The sequence below is a fragment of the Pristiophorus japonicus genome, chromosome 22 (assembly GCF_044704955.1).
Source record: "Pristiophorus japonicus isolate sPriJap1 chromosome 22, sPriJap1.hap1, whole genome shotgun sequence".
Lineage (NCBI taxonomy): Eukaryota > Metazoa > Chordata > Chondrichthyes > Pristiophoridae > Pristiophorus > Pristiophorus japonicus.
In genome coordinates, this window is record NC_091998.1 from 34,439,352 (window position 1) to 34,461,845 (window position 22,494).

Sequence of the window (22,494 nt, forward strand, 5' to 3'; positions counted from 1 at the left end):
TGGTTCCCGGGATTTGAGTGTCCCTGTCCGTGGCCACCCAAGTGCCATACAGTGAGCAGCGGCTCTCCCCTGGCGGCATCGTAGTGCTGGATTCCTTTGAGGGGTGGAAGGCCCAATTCCGCATCAGGAGCGGGGCCTCTGGGCCGGGCGATAAATGTCTCGTCCCCAGGAAGGTTATTGCCCCCAATTGGGGGGGAACGGGACATTTTGCCCCCAGGGAGTAGGAATAAATTGTTTTGGCAGGTTGTAACTAGTGGGGTGCCGCAAGGATCGGTGCTGGGGCCCCAGCTATTCACAACCTGTATCAATGACTTAGATGAGGGGACCGAGTGTAATATATCCGTGTTTGCTAATGATACGAAGCTAGGTCGGAATGTAAGTTGTGAGGAGGGCACAAAGAGGCTGCAAAATGGATATAGACAGGCTAAGTGAATGAGCAAGAAGGTGACAGAAGGAGTATAATGTGGGAAAGTGGGAAATTATCCATATTGGTAGGAAGGAGAATATCTTTAAAAGGTGAGAGACGAGTATGCAGAGGGATTTGGGGGTCCTTGTGCATGAATCACAGAAGGTTAACATGCAAGTATGCAAGCAATTAGGAGGGTAAATGGCATGTTGGCCTTTATTGCAAAGGGGTTGGAGTATAAGAGTAAAGAAGTCTTGCTGCAATTATATAAGGCCCTGGTTAGACCACACCTGGAGTACTGTGCACAGTTTTGGTCTCCTTATCTAAGGATGGACATTCTTGCTTTAGGTTTAACAAAGGATCACTGGATTGATTCGTGGGCTGAGAGGGCTGTCCTATAAGGAGGGATTGTTGGTGCATTTGCCCCAGGGGTGGGGGGAAGAGGCGCGCTAATGCCTTACCGCTACCGCCCGGGTGCAGCGCTGACAACGACTTCCGCCATATTATGATGCGAAAGGTGAGGACGTGACGATCTCCTGCGCCCGCCGATCATCACGTCCTCACCTTGCGCATCGCCCCGTCCAGTGACCCAGCCGTGAAGTTGAGTTTCGTCCTGCAGCAGCGGCGGGCGATGACACAATAGCTGCGGGGGGCGGAAATTAACGGCAAGGAGGCCGAATGAAAAAAAAATGGACCTTTCCATTGCCACTCCAATTGGCGGTTTATTCGTGGGGTCGAGGGTGCAATCGCTCAGCTCAGCACCCCTGCTCCACGGTGATCCAGGTCGGTCCTTTTATCATTCGCAGAGTCGGCAGCATGGACCTATAAGAACATAAGAAATAGGAGCAGGAGTAGGCCATATGGCCCCTCGAGCCTGTTCCGCCATTTAATACAATCATGGTTGATCTGATCACGGACTCAGTCCACTTCCCCGCCCACTCCCCATAACCCCTTATCCCCTTATCATTCAAGAAACTGTCTATTTCGATCTTAAATTTATTCAATCTCACAGCTTCCACAGCTCTCTGAGGCAGCGAATTTCACAGATTCACAATCCTCTGAGAGAAGAAGTTTCTCCTCATCTCAGTTTTAAATGGGCGGCCCCTTATTCTAAGACCATGCCCTCTAGTTCTTGTCTCCCCCATCAGTGGAAACATTCTCTCTTCATCCACCTTGTCAAACCCCCTCATAATCTTATATGTTTCGATAAGATCACCTCTCATTCTTCTGAATTCCAATGAGTAGAGGCCCAACCTACTCAACCTTTCCTCATAAGTCAACCCCCTTATCTCCAGAATCAACCTAGTGACTCTGGAGCAAATTTTGGGGGGAAAATGGCATTTTTTAACTTATGTCAGAAAAAACAACTTACTCCAAAAAAATTGATGCAAGTCATGGCCAGGATTGGGCCCGTAGAGTTGAAGTACAAGATCAGCCGTGATCTTATTGAATGGTGGAACAGGCTCGAGGGGCCATATGTCCTACTCCTGCTCCTATTACTTATATTCTTATGTCAAGATTAAATCTGCTCAAGAAGTGAATGCTTTCCCAATAACTATGGATACTGGTACCTTGAAACTGTGAATACTGCAACCAGTAACCATGGATACCATCCTCCTCAAAAAAAACACTCTGTCCTTGCAAACTACCGCCCCATCTTCAACCTTCCTTTCCTCACCAAAGTCCTCAACGCATTGTTGCCTCCCAAGTCCGTGCCCATCTTTCCTGCCACTCCATGTTTGAATCCCTCCAATCAGGTTTCAGCCCCTGCCACAGTATCGAAACGGCTCTAATCAAAGTCACAAATGACATCTGAAATAAAAACAAAAAATGCTGGAAACACTCAGCAGGTCAGGCAGCATCTGTGGAGGAACAGAGTTAACATTTTGAGTTGCTGATCCTTCGTCAGAACTGGAAAAAGCTAGAGATGTTTTTGAGCCAGTGTAAGGTCAGGGAAAGGGGGTGGGGAGGAAAGAACAAAAGAGAAGGTCTGTGAAGATGAACAAGGTAAAAGACCAATGGAAATCCCGTCGGAGAGAAGTCCTAGAAGTCACAAATGACATCCTGTGTGACTGTGACCGTGGCAAAATATCCCTCCTGATCCAACATGACTACAGCCTTTGACATAGTTGGCCATACTATCCTCCTCCAACACCTCGTCTCCATTGTCCAGCTCAGTGAGACTGGTTCTACCCTTACCTATCTGGTCATAGCCAAAGAATCTCCTGCAATGACTTCTCTTCCCACTCCTGCACCATTACCTCTGGAATCCCCCAACAATCTGTCTTTGGCCCCTTCTATTCACCTACATGCTGCCCCTTGGTGACAAAGTCAGGGTCCACATGTATGATGACAACACCCAGCTCTCCCTTTCCTTGAGGCACTAGAGGCCGATGAGGGTGATGGAATCAGTATCAGGGGTATGAAGTCAATGTTGGAATATAAAGATTTAGGCGTCAGGTTTCCTGGTGTTGAGCGGAAGGAGGTTGTGGCTCATTGGTTGGGTGTCCGTGTACACGAATCACTGAAAGTTAACGTGCAGGTACAGCAAGCATTTAATTAATTAAGAAAGCCAATGGTATGTTGGCATTTATTAAAAGGATTTGAGTATAAAAGTAAAGACATCTTACTACAATAATATAGGGCCCTGGTGAGACCACACCTGGAGTATTGTATACAGTTCTCGTCTCCTTACCTAAGGAAGGATATACTTGCCATAGAGAGAGTGCAATGAAGGTTCACCAGACTGATTTCTGGGATGGGGGATTGTCCTATGAGAAGAAATTGAGTAGAATATGCTTATATTCTCCAGAGTTTAGAAGAATGTGGGGTGATCTCATTGAAACATACAAAATTCTTACAGGACTTGGCAGGGAGGATGTTTCCTCTGGCTGGGGATTCTAGAACCAGGGGTCACAGTCTCAGGATAAGGGGTTGGCCATTTAGGACTGATTGAAGAGAAACCTCTTCACTCAGAGGGTGGTGAATCTCTAGAATTGTCTACCCCAGAGGGCTGTGGAGGCTCAGTCTTTGAATATATTCAAGATGGAGATCGATAGATTTTTGGATATTAAGGGAATCAAGGGATATCGGGGCAGTGTGGGAAAGTGGGGTTGAGGTAGAAGATCAGCCATGATCTCATTGAATGGCGCAGTAGGCTCGAGGGGCCTAATGGCCTACTCCCACTCCTAATTTTTATGTTCTTATTGAGGATTTAATGTCGGACAAGCACTCTGCCACACGAGGCCATCAAGGAGAATGGTAAAGTGATGGTGAGATATCGTCAAGTGTCATCAGCACCCGTATGGAAGCTGGTCCTTTGTCAGATTACTGAGCAGACTCGAGACTGGCCTCTTGAGCATCTCTGATTTTCATGTCCCCACCATCGGTGGCCGTGCCATCTGTTGCCTGGGCCCCAAGCTCTGGAACTCCCTGCCGAAACCACTCCACCTCTCTACCTCTCTTTCCTCCTTCAAGATGCTTCTTAAAACCTACCTCTTTGACCCAGCTTTTGGTCGCCTGTCCTTATATCTCCTTATGTAGCTCAGTGTCAAATTTTGTTTGATAACGCGCAATGGAATGTTTTACTACGTTAAAGGTGCTAGATAAATGCAAGTTGTTGTTGACGTGTTTGGTATGTCTCAGCCCCACTATGAGGACAGCTGCTGTTTGAGCAGGTCAGACATCCACAATCCCAATGTGGGTCCAGCCTGCTTCATTGGTCACTGAATACTGGAGAAATACCACCAGCGCTGCCTCCGCAAGATCCTGCAAATTCCCTGGGAGGACAACGTCAATGTTCTCGACCAGGCCGACATCCTCAGCATCGAAGCACTGACCACACTTGACCAGCTCCGTTGGGTGGGCCACATTGTCCACACGAGACTCCCAAAGCAAGCGTTCTACTCGGAACTCCTACACAGCAAGCGAGCCCCAGGTGGGCAGAGGAAACGTTTCAAGGACACCCTCAAAGCCTCCCTGATAAAGTGCAACATCCCCACCGACACCTGGGAGTCTCTGGCCAAAGATCGCCCTAAGTGGAGGAAGTGCATCCGGGAGGGCGCTGAGCACCTCGAGTCTCATCGCCGAGATCATGCAGAAATCAAGCGCAGGGCTGCGGAAGGAGCGTGCGGCAAACCAGTCTCTTTCCCTCAACGACTATCTGTCCCACCTGTGACAGAGACTGTAATTCCCATATTGGACTGTACAGTCACCTGAGAACTCATTTTTAGAGTGGAAGTAAGTCTTCCTCGATTCCGATGATGCCTATGATGATGTGTGCTTACCTCGGAATACACACTGTCACACTGCCACGTGTGAATAACCGTCTGTCCCTTTTACTCATGGTTTTGTGTTCTCATTTTTCAGGTGTACCTGAAAGGCAGAGGAAGGTGGTAATGGAGGACAACTTTAAAATGGACATAAAGCAGGAAGGAAACAGGTTCACAATCGTTGAGATAAGTTGCTTCGGTACCAAGACATCAGAATGGACTTTGGAAGAAGAATTTGAAAATACTCTTTCTAATGGGAGTAAGGTGAAGGTATTACAGGAATAATTTATACCCACTGCTTCAATCTCTCCTCTCTTCTCCCCTGATGGTCATTGATCAGTCCTGTTCCGCAGGGGCAGCACCAGCACTGTCTCACCCAACCGTCCATTCTTCATGCGTGACGCTGGACAGTGAGGTTTTGCACCCCGCTCGATATTACCCTGCACTGCCTTCAGTGGGGATTATAGTGAGGCGGGGGTGTGAAACTAGCGTTGCACCCCATCCCGTTAGTTTCTCGCTAGACGAGTTCGGTTAATATTGCCCCCTAACCCCCTCCCCCCACTACCCCCTCCCCCCTCCCCCGCCCCATGGTGATATAAGATAATGAGCGGGCTGGACAAGATGGATGCAGAGAGTATATTTCCACTCATAGGGGAAACTAAAACTAGGGGACATTGGGTTCAATTTTCCCGTGATTCGTGCAGTTTTTTTGGAGCAGGCGTTTTTTTTGGCCTAAGTTAAAAATCCACAGTTGACCCAATCAATTTGCACCAGCGTAACTCAGTGACGATTTTTTTAGGTCAGTTTTTTCAGCCAAAGGGGCATAACCTACCACCCGTGCCAATTCTGGCCATTTAGGGAAGTTTGGCTGGCTGAGAGTTACTCTAGTTCTGCTTAGGCCAGCGTATGTGGCCTCTGCAGAAAAACCTTCTGGAGAATTAAAGAAGCAGGTAAGGAAATCGCGCAGGTAAGGAAATTGGCGCAGGCAAGGAAATTGGCGCAGGTAAGGAAATCGACACAGGTAAGGAAATTGGCGCAGGTAAGGAAATCGACGCAGGTAAGGAAATCGACGCAGGTAAGGAAATCGATACAGGTAAGGAAATCGACGCAGGTAAGGAAATCGATACAGGTAAGGAGATCGGCGCAGGTAAGGAAATCGACGCAGGTAAGGAAATCGATACAGGTAAGGAGATCGGCGCAGGTAAGGAAATCGACGCAGGTAATGAGATCGGCGCAGGTAAGGAGATCGACGCAGGTAAGGAAATCGGCGCAGGTAAGGAAATCGACGCAGGTAAGGAGATCGGCGCAGGTAAGGAAATCGACGCAGGTAAGGAAATCGATACAGGTAAGGAAATCGACGCAGGTAATGAGATCGGCGCAGGTAAGGAGATCGACGCAGGTAAGGAAATCGACGCAGGTAATGAGATCGGCGCAGGTAAGTGCAGCAGATGCCCGGACAGCAGCAGCAGGAAAGGTAAGAGAGAGGGGGAGAGAGAGGTCGGGGGTGGGGTGGAGGGGAAGCCTTTCGGGTATAGTTAGGTGCGGGGACGGAGAGGGAGGAGGCCACTCGGCCTGGGCTAGGGACGGGGGGAGTGGACCGGGAAGGCACTCGGGGCCAGGGTCGGGCGGGGGAACGGATCGTCACGTCCTTCGGCCTGGGCTAGGAGTGGGGGACCTGGACTGGCAAGGCTGGGTGGGGGGTGGGAGAGCTGGACTGGCACCAGCAAGGGGCTCGGGACGGGCTAGGCAAGCAGACCGGCAAGCCCTTCGGTCAGGGCTAGGAGCAGGGAGCGGGACCGGCTTTAATAATTGGAGGTAAGTTGCTGCAATATATTTTAAGTTGATGCAATGAGTTTTAATGTGTTGGGAGCTGGCTATATGTTTTACTTTGCAGCCTCAGCTCGTATTGTGTCCCTGGTTACCGTGGCAACCCGATCTTTTTGCCGCAGATCAAGGCTCCACCCCCAAAACTAAAGGACAGGTTAGGCCGCGCCTAAATAAAGAAATCCAATGGGGAAACTTAATACACTTTTTTTTGGCGTACTTGGGCCCCCAAAAAACGGGCATAACTCCTCAAGGAGGCAAAAAAAGTGCTTTGGGGAAAATTGAGCCCATAGTCTCAGAATAAGGGTGCGCCCATTTAAAACTGACATGAGGAGAAATTTCTTCTCTCAGAGGGTTGTAAATCTGTGGAATTCTCTGCCCCAGAGAGCTGAGGAGGCTGGGTCATTGAATATATTTAAGATGGAGATGGACGGATTTTTGAGCGATAAGGGAGTAAAGGGTTATGGGGAGCGGGCAGGGAAGTGGAGCTGAGTCCATGATCAGATCAGCCATGATCTTATTAAATGGCAGAGCAGGCTTGAGGGGCCTAAGTTCTTATGTATAGTGTCAATTCCAAACTTACCAAATGCAGGTCTGGAATATTTTAACTGAAAGGCTTCACTTAAATCCTGCTGACTGATTTCCCACCAGTTCCAGGCGGGAAGTTGGCGGGAAGCTGCAGAGACCAGCAGGATGGGCTTCCATGCTGCCCCAACCTCCTCCACAATACCACCGCCCCCACCCCCCCCGGCCCCGTCCCTGCGATCAGAGGGGCGAGTCTATGGCAGAGGGGGCCTAAGCATTGCTTTGTGGGGTTCTGGAAGATTACTGCTGCTCCTCCTGGCCCCACAGGGAAAGTAAAATAAAATGTCAAAACCCACCCACCTTTTTGTGCCTCTTCAAGCCCTCATCCTCTTCCCCGCTGGGTTGGACTGGTGCCAATCTCAATGCTTCCAGCTCAGGTCCCATAGCGAAACTCTCATTCAGACCTCGATGAACTCATCTCGACCCGGCATGCTTATGTTACAAAGGACCCCGCTGGCTTTGGCTAGGTGTCCTTGCTGCCTGCTCAGTGAGACAAGTATGATCGCGGCAGGTTAGCCCTGGCGGGCTCCAGACCAGGTAACTGGCCTGGTTGAGGCCGGGCGGGTAGGGTTAAATTCGCACCCTCGGCCACAATTCCTGGTGGTGTTCTTGTAATGAGGACTAAACATCGGGACTCCAAATCTTCGACATCTGCTGTAGCAAAAAAATGAACCTAAGTGGGGTTTTATTTTTATTTGTTCCAGGGATGTGGGCGTCGCTGGCAAGGCCGGCATTTATTGCCCATCCCTAATTGCCCCTTGAGAAAGTGGTGGTGAGCTGCTATTTCAGAGGACAGTTAAGAGTCAACCACATTGTTGTGGGTCTGGAGTCACATATCTGCCAGACCGGGTAAGGATGGCAGATTTCCTTCCCTGAAGGGCATTAGTGACCCAGATGTGAGGGAGCTCATCACTGAAACTCAGAATTGCTGCAGGCCTGTCGGTGTCTGGAAGGGAAGGGAGAGGCAATGGATGAGCTGAGAATCCCAGTCTGAACTTGCTTGTTTCCACCAATTCACAGCTCTGCTTTGCTGGACACATTTGTCAGCTGAGCTTTCCATTTGAGGGTAGATTTTGCCGCGAGCCGCCAGCAGTCTCGCACACAGCCGGTGAACATCAGGAACCCAATTCCCCACCCACCGAGCCTGTATCCCAGGCCCCAGGGCACTTTACACAAGCAACTTCTGCAATCATTTCCTCTCATTGCTTTCAGGGAAAGTTTTCCTTGTCCACCCCGAACTGCTTACAAGGACATTTCAAGAAACTTTCTGACGGAAAGGATTTTATCATAATCCGAGAAGCTCACGGCGATACGTTGGTACAGGTGGGTAACAGACAGAGAGAGACTGACACACACTGGGCCTCCCAGTCAGAGCGGGACATATACTCACTGGGCCTCCCAGACAGAGAGAGGCAGACACACACTGGGCCTTCCAGACAGAGAGAGACAGATACACACTGGGCCTCCCAGACAGAGCGGGACAGATACATAATGGGCCTCCCAGAGAGAGAGGGACAGATACTCACTGGGCCTCCCAGACAGAGAGGGACACATACACGCCGAGCTTCCTAGACAGAGAGGGACAGATACTCTCTGGGCCTCCCAGACAGAGCGGGACATATACTCACTGGGCCTCTCAGACAGAGAGAGACAGATACATACTGGGCCTCCCAGACAGAGAGAGACAGACACACTCTGGGCCTCCCAGACAGAGAGGGACAGATACTCACTGGGCCTCCCAGACAGAGAGAGACAGACACATGCTGGGCATCCCAGACAGAGAGGGAAAGGCAGACGTTGCACACCAAGGGGGAAAAACAGACTTGGAGTTTTAGAATGACCTTATGGACTCATCATTGTCAGGGGAAACAGGGCTGGTCAATGGGGCACAAGTCAGCCTAGAAACTCTGCAAAACCTAACAATCTGGGGCTGCGATCTCTAGGAAATGTTTAATTTAAAAAGATGCATTCAGGTTCATATTAAACACGTTCACATTTCACGATTGATCAGTTGCTCACCATTTTTTTAAAAATTGACCTTTAGATGTTCAACAAACTGCCCAGATCACCTTAACTCTCCCTCAGTTCTCCCTTCCCACTCCTCCTGTCCCTGCCCAGGTGCCACTCAGCCCACTTCAGACCCAGTTTAGAAAGTCACTGTACCCACAGAACACCCCACCCTCTCACACACACTGTACCCACAGAATGCCCCACCCTCACACACACTGTACCCATCCAACTCCCCACCCTCACACACACACTGTACCCCATCCAACTCCCCACCCCCTCACACACACTGTACCCCGTCCAACTCCCCACCCTCACACACACTGTACCCCATCCAACTCCCCACCCTCACATACACTGTACCCCATCCAACTCCCCACCCCCTCACACACACACTGTACCCCATCCACCTTCCCACCCCCTCACACACACTGTACCCCATCCAACTTCCCACCCCCTCACACACACACTGTACCCCATCCAACTCCCCACTCCCTCACACACACACTGTACCCCATTCAACTCCCCACCCTCACACACACTGTACCCCATCCACCTCCCCACCCTCACACACACACTGTACCCCATCCACCTCCCCACCCTCACACACACACTGTACCCCATCCAACTCCCCACCCCCTCACACACACTGTACCCCATCCAAATCCCCACCCCCTCACACACACTGTACCCCATCCAACTCCCCATCCTGTTAGATAAGAACATAAGGACATAAGAAATAGGAGCAGGAGTAGGCCCTATGGCCTCTCGCGCCTGCTCCGCCATTTAATAAGATCATGGCTGATCATCGACCTCAACTCCCCTTTCCCGCCCGATCTAAATATCCCTTGATTCCCCTCGACTCCAAAAATCTATCGATCTCAGTCTTGAATATATTCAGAGACTCAGCATCCACAGCCCTCTGGGGCAGAGAATTCCAAAGATTCACAACCCTCTGAGTGAAGAAATTCCTTCTCATCTCAGTCTTAAATGGCCGACTCCTTATCCTGAGACTGTGCCCTCTGGTTCTAGACTCTCCAGCCCAGGGGAAACAACCTCTCAGCATCTACCCTGTCAATCCACTTCAGAATCTTATATGTTCCAATGAGATCACCTCTCATTTTTCTGAACTCCAGAGAGTATCGGCTCATTGTGCACAATCTCTCATCATAAGACAGCCCTTTCATCCCAGGAATCAATCTGTGAACCTCCGTTGTACCACCTCCAAGGCAAGTATATCCTTCCTTAGATAAGGAGACCAAAACTGTGCACAGTACTCCAGGTGTGGTCTCACCAGGGCCTGTACAATTGTAGTAAGACTTCCTTACCCCTATACTCAAACCCCCTTGCAATAAAGGACAGCATGCCATTTGCCTTCCTTATTGCTTGCTGTACCAGCATGCTCGATGCTCGCTTTCTGTGTTTCTTGCACAGGGGCACCCAAATCTCTCTGAACACCAACATTTCAAAGTTTTTCACCATTTGAAAAATATTCTGTTTTCCTATTCTTCCTACCAAAGTGAATAACCTCACATTTCCCACATTATACTCCATCTGCCATCTCACTGCCCATTTATCTATCTATATCACTTTGCAGATGCTTTGTGTTCTCCTCACAGCTCACTTTCCCATCTAGCTTTGTATCATCAATAAACTTGGATACATTACTAGGAGGACAGATGCAGCAACATTAGTGTTCTCGACCAGGCCAACATCCCCAGCATCGAAGCACTGACCACACTTGATCAGCTCCGCTGAGCAGGCCGCATTGTCCGCATGCCAGACAGGAGACTCCCAAAGCAAGTGCTCTACTCAGAACTCCTTCACGGCAAACGAGCCAAAGGTGGGCAGAGGAAACGTTACAAGGGCACCCTCAAAGCCTCCCTGATAAAGTGCAACATCCCCACTGACACCTGGGAGTCTCTGGTCAAAGACCGCCCTAAGTGGAGGAAGTGCATCTGGGAGGGCGCTGAGCACCTCGAGTCTCATTGCCAAGAGCATGTGGAAATCAAGCACCGGCAGTGGAAGGAGTGTGCGGCAAACCAGTCCCACCCTCCCTTTCCCTCAATGACTATCTGTCCCACCTGTGACAGGGACTGTGGTTCTCATATTGGACTGTTCAGCCACCTAAGAACTCATGTTAAGAGTGGAAGCAAGTTTTCCTTGATTCCGAAGGACTGCCTATGATTGATGATAATATAGATTGTAAATCTATCCAGATTGTACACAGACACCCTCGCTTCCTTCAATCCTCCATGTTCATCCTGCCAGGCTCTCCCTCCTCCTTCCCCAAACTGACACGTCCAGATTTTACCTCTCCTTTCAATACCATCAAATTCCCTCCCCTGCATCTGCCCGCTCCCATCGCCTTCATTGTCATTTATTCCTCTTTTCCCCTCAGGCCCATTCCTACGCATATCAGCTTGAACATATTGGCACAGTCCCTCTAGTAAAGTCTTCATGTGTGAATAGTTGGCTCACAATTCATTCACGGAGAGCTTGCACCCGAGCCCATACCACGAGCACTCTGGCTGTTGCCCATACCCACTGGGGCTTTGGGGAATTGCATCCCATTTCTAACTGTTTGAACATCTTTTTCTCTAAATTTAGACAATTAAAATTAATGGAGAGGAAGCCAAAAGAACCTTCAAGAAACAGTAAAACATGTTGATATGGACGTCCTCCCAGATCCAGGAAGATTTAGTATCGTGTGCTGATTGTTTGATATAAATTCAAAATATAATACAGAACCAATATAACCAAAAACAGAGTTAACGTTTCAGGTCGATGACCTTTCGTCAGAACGACAAAGGGTCACGGACCCGAGACGTTAACTCTGTTTCTCTCCACGGGTCACGCTGACATTTCCAGCATTTTCTGATTTTATTTCAGATTCCAGCATCCGCAGTATTTTGCTTTTGTATGTTGTAATCGATGATGGATTCATAACTGTATACTAAATGGGGAGGCTGGACTTTCCATTAAATCAATAAAAGGTTACGAGAAGAAAAGCCAATGTAGTTTTGTTGTTCTTCCAAAAAGTGCCAGCCTTGGCTCAGTTTTGCCTCTGAGTTCAAAGTCTGCTCCAGAGGTTTGAACGTATGGTGCAGTTTTGAAGGAGTGCAGCACCACTGGATGACGTGTTAACCTGGAGCCCTGCCTGATCTCTCAGGTGGTCCTATAAGATTCCGTTGTACTATTTGAAGAAGAGCAGATGAGGTTTCCTTGGCCAACCATTGGGTCCAAATTTGGTGAAGGCCCCCGCCCGCCCAAGTGCTGCCCAAAGGACTGCCGATGGCCGCCGAGGTCCCTGACCATTCTATGGCCGGGGTTTTCATCACCCAGGTCCCTCGAAGGTCGATGGGTGGCAAATCTGCGACTTACGCCGCCAATCTCTGGGCGGCAGTGGGCCGGATGTCTCGTTCTCGGTGGCAAAGGCGCTTGCTGCCCAAGTGCCGCCGGGGATGGAGTCGGGCCCACGGAGGGTTGAGAAACTAAAAATAAAAAGCATCAAAAACAAAAAAAAACATCTGACGACCTTCAGGGATCTCCATCCAGGTAAGTCCCTGTAAAGAAACAATTTAAATAAACATCACGTACCTTTTTTACAGGATCTTGACACTTACCGTTGAGGACAGAGCAGCCTCCATGCAGCAGTCCATCGCCGACTCCCGCACGCACCAATCTGGCATCTCGGCGGGCGGGAATCTACTTACGCGCATCGGCCGTCCGCTGACATTGGCGGGTGCTTCCCGGCAGCTCTCCCTCCCGCCTGCTCCACGCCACGTCGAAAGTGGTACTGGGCGGTTTGAGCAGAGGAATGTTGGCGGCAGTGGGCGATAAGGCCATCAATGTAGGCCCCAATATTCCTCAGCATCAAAACCGATGATCTGCTCATGTATCTCATTGCTGTTTGTGGGATCGTGCTCTGTACAAGGTGGCTGCCACATTTCCTACATTACAACACTTTAAAAATACTTTATTGGCTGGAGCTTGACTCACACGCCCCAGGAGAGAGCCTCGAGGACTGTCGTAAATGTGTCCCCAGGTCTAATTGAAATAAATCCGTCCAGTTATTAGCTTGGATAGAGGATTGGCTAACTAACAGAAAATAGAGAGTCGGGATAAATGGATCATTTTCCGGTTGGCAAACAGTGACTAGTGGGGTGCCGCAGGGATCGGTACTGGGTCCTCAACTATTTACAATCTTTATTAATGACTTGGATGAAGGGACCGAGTGTAATGTAGCCAAGTTTGCTGATGATACAAAGATGGGTGGGAAAGCAAATTGTGAGGAAGACACAAAAAATCTGCAAAGGGATATAGACAGGCTAAGTGAGTGGGCAAAAATTTGGCAGATGGAGTATAATGTGGGAAAATGTGAGGTTATCCACTTTGGCAGAAAAAATAGAAAAGCAGATTAAATTTAAATGGAGAAAAATTGCAAAGTGCTTTAGTACAGAGGGACCAGGGGGTCCTTGTGCATGAAACACAAAAAGTTAGTATGCAGGTACAGCAAGTAATTAGGAAGGCAAATGGAATGTTGGCCTTTATTGCAAGGGGGATAGAGTATAAAAGCAGAGAAGTCCTGCTACAAACATAGAAACATAGAAAATAGGTGCAGGAGTAGGCCATTCGGCCCTTCGAGCCTGCACCGCCATTCAATGGGTTCATGGCTGAACATGCAACTTCAGTTCCCCATTCCTGCTTTCTTGCCATACCCCTTGATCCCCCTAGTAGTAAGAACTGTAGAGTATTGGTGAGGCCACACTTAGAGAACTGCGTACAGTTTTGGCCTCCGTATTTAAGAAGGGATATACTTGCATTGGAGGGAGTTCAGAGAAGGTTCACGAGGTTGATTCCAGAGATGAAGGGGTTGACTTATGAAGATAGGTTGAGTAGGTTGGGCCTATACTCATTGGAGTTCAGAAGAATGAGAGGTGATCTTATTGAAACATATAAGATAATGAGAGGGACATGATGGATGCAGAGAATATATTTCCACTCATGTGGGAAACTAAAACTAGGGGACATAGTCTCAGAATAAGAGGCCGCCCATTTAAAACTAAGATGAGGAAGAATTTCTTCTCTCAGAGGGTCGTGAATCTGTGGAATTCACTGCCCCAGAGAGCTGTGGAAGCTGGGTCACGGAATATATTTAAAGCGGAGATAGACAGATTTTTGAGTGATCAGTGAATAAAGGGTTAAGGGGAGCGGGCAAGGAAGTGGAGCTGAGTCCATGATCAGATCAGCCATGATCTTATTGAATGGCGGAGCAGGCTCGACGGACCAAATGGCCTACTCCTGCTCCTATTGTGTTCTTGTGAGTTGTGGGTGCCAATCGGACACCTCAATGCAGCTTACCAGTCTATGCTCAGAAGCCAAGCCGCCCTCCTGACTCTACGCTAAGGGTAGGGTAATGTATGCACTGGTGAATATGCTCACAGGTTGGTGGAGCTGTTGAGTTGGGAAGGGCTTACAAAACTCAATAAAACCCCAGCCAGTTGGGTTCGGGGGATCCACGATGAGGCAGGTGGTTGTGAGCCTGGTGGATGAACTGGTAATGAGTAGTTTGTAGGGGGTTTTTGCTCTGCCCAATTACGGGGGTCTTTGGTGGCTGTTGGTGTATTGGGCCTCTCTGTCCCTTCTAGGGGACAGTTTAGCAGCTTATGGCTCGCTGACCACTAAACCGGCGGTTTCGAAGCGCCCTAGCACCCCTATCTGGTTCTAACCTCAGAATTTTGGTGGATTATGAGCTTCCACAAGGGAAAACAAAACATTCAGAGACAAGTGGTCCTTGGAACGAAAAAACACGGGTAAGTCCAATTTATTAACCACGGTAAGTTTCCAACAAGGTCAAACTTTATCAAAACACATATCTGACACACACTTATAAACTATGAAAATCTATGGGAAGAAACGGACACAACGAAAACCTTACACAATTTTATCTTTACAAGACAGTTCTAACACCACCCCCACCCCCCTTTTTACCTGACTGACCTAGGCTGACAGTTGGCAAAAGAAACCCCAGGATAATACTTACGATCCCTTTTGACAGTTTTTTTTTAGCCTTAGGATGGTTGGTTTACGGGGTAGCAGGAGTAAATGTTGCCTCTCCCAGTTACTTCGGTCTCCGGTTCTTCAGCTGGTTGGCCTCGGAGCGTTGTTCGGTGTGCGGCTCGGCTTCTTGAGACGATGTTGGGCCTCTCGGTAGTTGGGTTGTATATTCCGCACACAAGTCGAGTCCAGAGCCCGTTCGATGGTAGTTTCCCAGCCAGTAACAGTCCGTCTCCGTTCTCTCTCGGCTTCTGTCTGTCTGTGACTTCTACTGCTCCTCGACTCCTTCTCCTACTGCTCCAGCTGCTTCTCCCCTCTCTCGGTGGTTCCGTAGCTCCTATATTTGTATCCAATTTAGTTCTGGCCCTTTTCATGCCCAAACTCAGTTGGTGGTCCATTGTGTAAGGGTTAGGGTTAGGGTTATAATCGACCAAAATTCTCTGGACTCTGGGGAGGTACCAGCGGATTGGAAAGCAGCTAATGTAACGACTCTGATTAAAAAAGGGGTCAGACAAAAGGCAGGTAACTATAGGCCGGTTAGTTTAACATCTGTAGTGGGGAAAATGCTTGAAGCTATCATTAAGGAAGAAATAGCGGGACATCTAGATAGCAATAGTGCAATCAAGCAGACGCAACATGGATTCATGAAGGGGAAATCATATTTAACTAATTTACTGGAATTCTTTGAGGATATAACGAGCATGGTGGATAGAGGTTTACCGATGGATGTGGTGTATTTAGATTTTCAAAAGGCATTCGATAAGGTGCCACACATAAGGTTACTGCAGAAGATAAAGGTATGCGGAGTCAGAGGAAATGTATTAGCATGGATCGAGAATTGGCTGGCTAACAGAAAGCAGTGAGTCGAGATAAATGGGTCCTTTTCGGGTTGGAAATCGGTGGTTAGTGGTGTGCCACAGGGATCGGTGCTGGGACCACAACTGTTTACAATATATATAGATGACCTGGAAGAGGGGACAGAGTGTAGTGTAACAAAATTTGCAGATGACACAAAGATTAGTGGGAAAGCGGGTTGTGTAGAGGACACAGAGAGGCTGCAAAGAGATTTAGATAGGTTAAGCGAATTGGATAAGGTTTGGCAGATGGAATACAATGTTGGAAAATGTGAGGTTATCCACCTTGGAAAAAAAAACAGTAAAAGGGAATATTATTTGAATGGGGAGAAATTACAACATGCTGTGGTGCAGAGGGACCTGGGGGTCCTTGTGCATGAATCCCAAAAAGTTAGTTTGCAGGTGCAGCAGGTAATCAGGAAGGCGAATGGAGTGTTGGCCTTCATTGCGAGAGGGATGGAGTACAAAAGCAGGGAGGTCCTTCTGCAAATGTATAGGGTATTGGTGAGGCCACACCTGGAGTACTGTGTGCAGTTTTGGTCACCTTTCTTAAGGAAGGATATACCAGCTTTGGAGGGGGTACAGAGACAATTCACTAGGCTGATTCCGGAGATGAGGGGGTTACCTTATGATGATAGATTGAGTAGACTGGGTCTTTACTCATTGGAGTTCAGAAGGATGAGGGGTGATCTTATAGAAACATTTAAAATAATGAAAGGGATAGACAAGATAAAGGCAGAGAGGTTGTTTCCACTGGTTGGGGAGACTCGAACTAGGGGGCACAGCCTCAAAATACAGGGGAGCCAATTTAAAACAGAGTTGAGAAGGAATTCCTTCTCCCAGAGGATTGTGAATCTGTGGAATTCTCTGCCCAATGAAGCAGTTGAGGCTAGCTCATTGAATGTATTCAAATCACAGATAGATAGATTTTTAACCAATAAGGGAATTAAGAGTTACGGGGATCGGGCGGGTAAGTGGAGCTGAGCCCACGGCCAGATCAGCCATGATCTTGTTGAATGGTGGAGCAGGTTCAAGGGGCTAGATGGCCTACTCCTGATCCTAATTCTTATGTTCTTATGTAAGTTTGGGTGGGGAGATAGCTTTGAATATTTAAGCAGAAGATGTCACAGGTACAAGTAGGTGTGAGGACAGGGGTATTGTTTCAGTGCACATTGGTGCCTCAAAGTCTGCTGGTCCATTGTAACAGTCCTGGGAGTCAATCGGTTTGGGCCTTCCCTTTGATGGGCCATCACCGCAGTGATCTCAGGACTTTTGTCCACTGTCCATATCAATTAGGTAGATGATGGTCCACATTCAGAATTTGATTAGGGGTGAGTCATATTTTTGAACTGGGCTAGGTAGTCCCCATTGGTTGAAGATTTCCCCGCTTCAGGCCCGACTCGACCCCTGATTGGCCTGCCAGAATGCACTTTTCCCCCATTGGCCAGTGCCTCTGTCTCGCTTGTGAGCCAGACTCCACAATGTCTGTATCCGCCCACACGTTTCCCAGCCTGCCTGGTCTGAGGATTTTACTTGGCCAAAAAATGTTCATTTAAAATGTATAGAACGATCCCATCTTAGTTTTCTTGTCCTTAGGGTGTTCCAAAAGAAAATGCGGCCGTGGATTTCGAACCTTACACTCCCCCATCTTGAAACACCCGGATATAGACAGAATGTGTCAAAAGGTTTGCAAGAAAATCCTAAAGCTCCCCAAGTGTCAGCCATCCCCATAATTACTCTAAACTATAGACCCGCAGAAACCAATGTGCAGAAAACAATATTCCTATCACTAATTTGTGCCCTACCCACACTCCTTTACAGGTAAGCTACAAACAAGGTACCATTGTGCTTTTAGTTACGTAGAGTTAAGTACATAATTATAGCACATCATGTCGCGTGTTCCTTGCGTTCTTTGAAAGATTTTTCCGCCATCACAGCATATCGAACAGATGTATTTACACTGTACAAATGTATATCTGTGATAAGTAAGTCCATATTGTGTTCTGTCATGGATAGTTTTAACAGCTTATGTAGTTGACAATTCCAGTCAGTTTCCAGGTACGGGCTTTCGTGGTGCTATGGTAAACCAGAATGTTCCTGATTTTGTTTAAAACCACCTGGAAACAAAATGACATTCTTGTGTGTTAGACTGGGCTGTCCTTCTGTTGTTTCTGGAATATTTTAAGATAACCCCGTGCTATTTGGGCTCTTTTGGATCTGCAGGCATTGATGATGAGACATAGGACAATGACCAGATGTACAATCACCAGCGTGTGGGAGGCCATGCGAAGCCAGACTGGGATATCCATTCTCGTACCCCATTCCCACCACGCTGGTGACTGTATGTCCGCGATTTCGAGGGCTATGTCTTTGGTCTGTAGGGTGTAATAATGTTTTTGGCTGAGATCCACTGCCTTCAACAGGGCGGTAAGTTTCTCAGGTAGTAAGGGTATGGGGTACCCAAAATGGGCAACATAGTTCTGCAGATCACTCGTGTTATACTGTACCGTGAGGTGGACCGTGGAGGATTCTGGGATTGGGATGATCCCTTCCTGGGCCACTTGAACTTCTGCCCTAGGTTTAAAGCAAAAACTGCTGTCCGGGATATCACACCACTTACTCGGGCCGAGTCTACACCGGTGGGCAGTCGTGGCGACACCCAATATGTCCCACCACCTACATATGCTATCTGTGGAGGTACATGGCCAGGTGCCATCACCCTCATCGTGCAATTTATAGGTTCTGCCCCAGCAGTGCTAAACCTGCACTGTGGCCTCCCGAAGGCGTTCAAGTGCTGGGGACACAGGATGACCGGCTACGGCAGCCAGATAGGTCTGTACCCCTCATTGCGCGCTCCCACACAATGACATAGGGTGGGACCGTTGCGAAACGGACGTGTACCCCCCCGCGAATGACTCCAATGTTCTCCACACGTACAGGGGTGCTGGCTTGGCAGATAGCCCCATCACTGGCATTCGCACAACTACACCCATAATAGTGTGGTTAGATTTCCCACAGTCAACAGGGCCAGGATAGGCTTCCGACGCCACGCGGGGTTGGCAGGGACTGAGGGTGCTGCTGTATGGGTGTAGTGCCTCCAGGTGCTGGTTTCTGATCCAGGAGGGGACCCGACCTTGCCTAAGGCCTTCCAAATTGCTCCGACCCTCTCCCAGCAACCAGGCCCCATAGAGTACGCAAACCTCGTTCTGTGAGCCTGATCCGAGGCCAGCCGGTCCTCCTTGATCAAGGTGTTTATTGTCCGGGCGTGAGCCTCTAGCTGGGCAATAATTTCTTTCAGATGCACTGTCATAGGCACCCCCTCGTGAAGCGTTGAACCCAACACGTTATTCTCTTTCCCTAGGATGCTGCGCAGCTGTGACTTTAACCCATTGATCTGTAGGGCCAGCTGCACATCATCCAGGCTGTTCATGACGGATGCCCCAGTGTTAAATCTGGTGAAAACGTCATTCATGACCCCCCTGCGTTGTTTGCCCCGCTCGGTTGTATCTTCTTGTCTATACAGGTCCGCCACATTGACGTCCCCAAAGTCAAGCTCGTAGAAGCTCCTGAACATTTCCTTCAGTAGAGCTTGGTACAACAACTCGGTTTCTCTGGGGCAGAAGGCGGGTAGGCGAACTTCTGTCAGGTTTAGAATTACTGAAGCAACAACATAATGTACTCCCTGGTATACTAACTTATCTGTGGGTACTAACACTAACCCATTCCCAGGTCCCCTAGTGGTGGATGGACATCCATAACTGTCAATGGGCTTGGGTGTGGGCAGGGGTTTCTTCACCTGAGCCAGCAGCTCGATGGCGTTGACTGGTACCTGGAAGCGAGGGAGCACAGTCTTCCCTGCTGCGATCCCATTCTATCCCCTTCCCCGAGTCCTTCCACCATCTGGCAAAGGCAATGGACAAACCCACTGGGCACACCTGGGCCGACCCCCATAGGCATGTATAGATCCCCTGATCATAGGCCCACCATTTCTCCCAACACACAGTGACCTCCATCGGTGACCCCATGATCATCCGGTAGGTGTCATTGCTCAAATTTTCCCAGTCTGAGCTGCTGTCCTCGACATCCGCACTCAGTTTCCTGAGCCACCACCAGCGTCCCAAAGGTATGTCCCCAACACACGTTAAACACAATCTCTTTCCCTCTGTCACCCTAACCCGGGACGTGGCCATCTCGATTTCGGGGCAAGGGATGGAGGCCTCCCCAAAGGTAAAACTCTCGTGGCTCGAATACCGGGTGGAATTCGAACCCAACCACCCAGGCCATCTCCCCTTGTGGAAGTAGGTGGCCTGGCCTTCTGCCTTCATGATCCCTTCTCCCGTGGTCATGATTGGCGCCCTGCCCCCGGAGCACCCGTATGTCAAAGACATCTCGATGTCGAGTTTCTGTCCGGTGCAGGTCCCCAGGTCGGTAAATAACATTGTGACGGTCCGGAGCATCTTCTGGAACACAAGATTGAATACAATCTTGCCTGAGACTTCTTCAGGCTCGACTGGAGTAACATCACAAAATAAAAACACCATCACCTCACTTTAAAATCTCCCTAAACTATACACAGAATACCGGGCTATATAGAATGCCACCCGTCTCTGGGTGGCCAGGTCAGTCTCTGATATTGACTTGGCTTTGTCGGCCATCTTGCTGACCTTGCCCCAGGAGCCGGACTGCCCCCTTTTGTAGGGCTTGCAGGAGGACTTCTTTTAAATGTCCTGCTTCTATTTCTGTGGGCCCTTTGGTGTCTGGGATCTTTCCCGGGTCTTTCGGTGGTGTCCCTTTTACTGCACAGAGTCTGCCGCTCTTGTGCTTCTTTTCTCGTTTGACTCTGGGACGGGCGGGAAGGTATACAGGGGACCAAGGCATCCTAGGCTGCCCCACTCTGGAACTACGCCTAACCAGGGGCGCGGAGTCCCATGTTACGGGCTGCACCCCTTGGTCCTCCCACTGGTCTATCCCTTCCTCTATCTGCCCTGTTGTTATACTGCACAGGACTCCCTTCTCCTGTGCTAAGTCCCTTTCCTGCCTATCAGGCTGTGCCACTTCACTCTGCTGTGTGATAGTCCTACTGTGGCAGTGGACTATTCCGGGTTGTGGGGCTTCGGGGCCGGGGTTGACCTCTGTTACAGCCTCCACATCCACCGGAATGTCCTCTGCCTCCCGTGAGGTTTCTTTTTACCTGTGGGAGCCTTCCTTTTTCCTGCCCTAGTAGGGTCGAACCGCTTGCATTGGTTTATGTGGTACCACTTTACCCGGCGGGGTAATTGGACCGCATAAACCATAGGGCTTGCCTTGTCCACTATACTGTAGGGCCCCATGTACAGTGGCTCGAACACCCCGACCCTGGCGAAGTTGCGGATCATAACCTGGTCACCTCTTTCCCAGTCGTGGTGGCTACGGGGTTCCAGCAGCAGCTTGTTACTAAAGTGCTGCCTTCCCATGTTGGTGGCTGCCTGCCAGTGAATCTGCTGCAGCTGTTCCAGCAGATTCCCAGCAAAGTGATCTCGGTTAGCTTCCTGAAACTGTCCTTCGGTGAGACCCGGCACCAATGTGTGTACTGGGGTCCTCATGGGTCTCCCAGTCATCAGCTAGTGGGGTGAATACCCTGTGCTTTTCGACTGACTGGCCGGATCCCCATGAGGACCAGTGGCAAGACCTCTACCCATCTGTTGGGTGAATTCCCTGTCTCCTTGCGGAGCCTTTCCTTGATGTTGCGGTTGAGACGCTCTACAGGACCTGAGGACTGGGGGTTGTAAGCCACATGCCACCGTGCTTTAATCCCCAATACCTTTAAGGTGGCCTGCATCACCTGGCCGGTGAAGTGGCTTCCCTGGTTAGACTCCACAAACTGCGACAGACCCCACCTTGAGAACACTTCCCTGACCAGGATCTTGGCCGTCCCCAATGCAGTAGCTGTTCGGCAAGGGAAGGCTTCCACCCATTTGGAGAATACATCCACCAGCACTAGACAGCACTTGTACCCCCCCATGGCGGTTGGTAGGGGCCCTATGTAGTTGATTTGGATTGACTGCTATGGTCCCTCTACCCGCCTGATGTGTCCCATGGATGCCTTTCTTTTCTGGGGGTCTGGGTTGTTGGCTGCACACACCAGACAGGCTGCGCAGAAATCACGGACGTCGTTCCGGAGCTCTGGCCACCATGCTGCCTGTTCCACCTTCTGCCAGGTGGACTCTGGCCCGGGGTGTCCTGCACCTGGACCCTCATGGGCTAGTTGTAGGAACTCCCGCTGGTGTTGTGCTGGAACCACCCACTTATCCCCTTTAAACAGCATCCCTTCCTTGACAGCTATATCTGCAGCACTGTATGGGTTCTTTGCCATTCCTCCACTTAGGACGGTTGCTATGGCAGCCTTGAGGACGGGGTCCTGCGCCTGAACCGTTCTCAGGTCCGGGCCACTGCTACCCCTGCGCTCCTTGTTTCCCTGGCTTGCCTCTAGCTGCTATCACCCTGCCTT

General features: G+C 49.5%; 1 protein-coding gene across 1 annotated transcript in view; it reads left to right on the plus strand.

Moving 5' to 3' along the window:
• LOC139234742 (fatty acid-binding protein, intestinal-like) overlaps positions 1 to 11,801 on the plus strand; it is a 44,040-nt gene extending 32,239 nt beyond the window's left edge. The window contains exons 3-5 of the mRNA XM_070865428.1: positions 4,775 to 4,947; positions 8,299 to 8,409; positions 11,704 to 11,801. Of these exons, the coding sequence (XP_070721529.1) occupies positions 4,775 to 4,947; positions 8,299 to 8,409; positions 11,704 to 11,754 (335 nt within the window). The 3' untranslated portion in view covers positions 11,755 to 11,801. The remainder of the gene's footprint in view (positions 1 to 4,774; positions 4,948 to 8,298; positions 8,410 to 11,703) is intronic.
• The last annotated feature ends 10,693 nt before the right edge of the window (positions 11,802 to 22,494 follow it).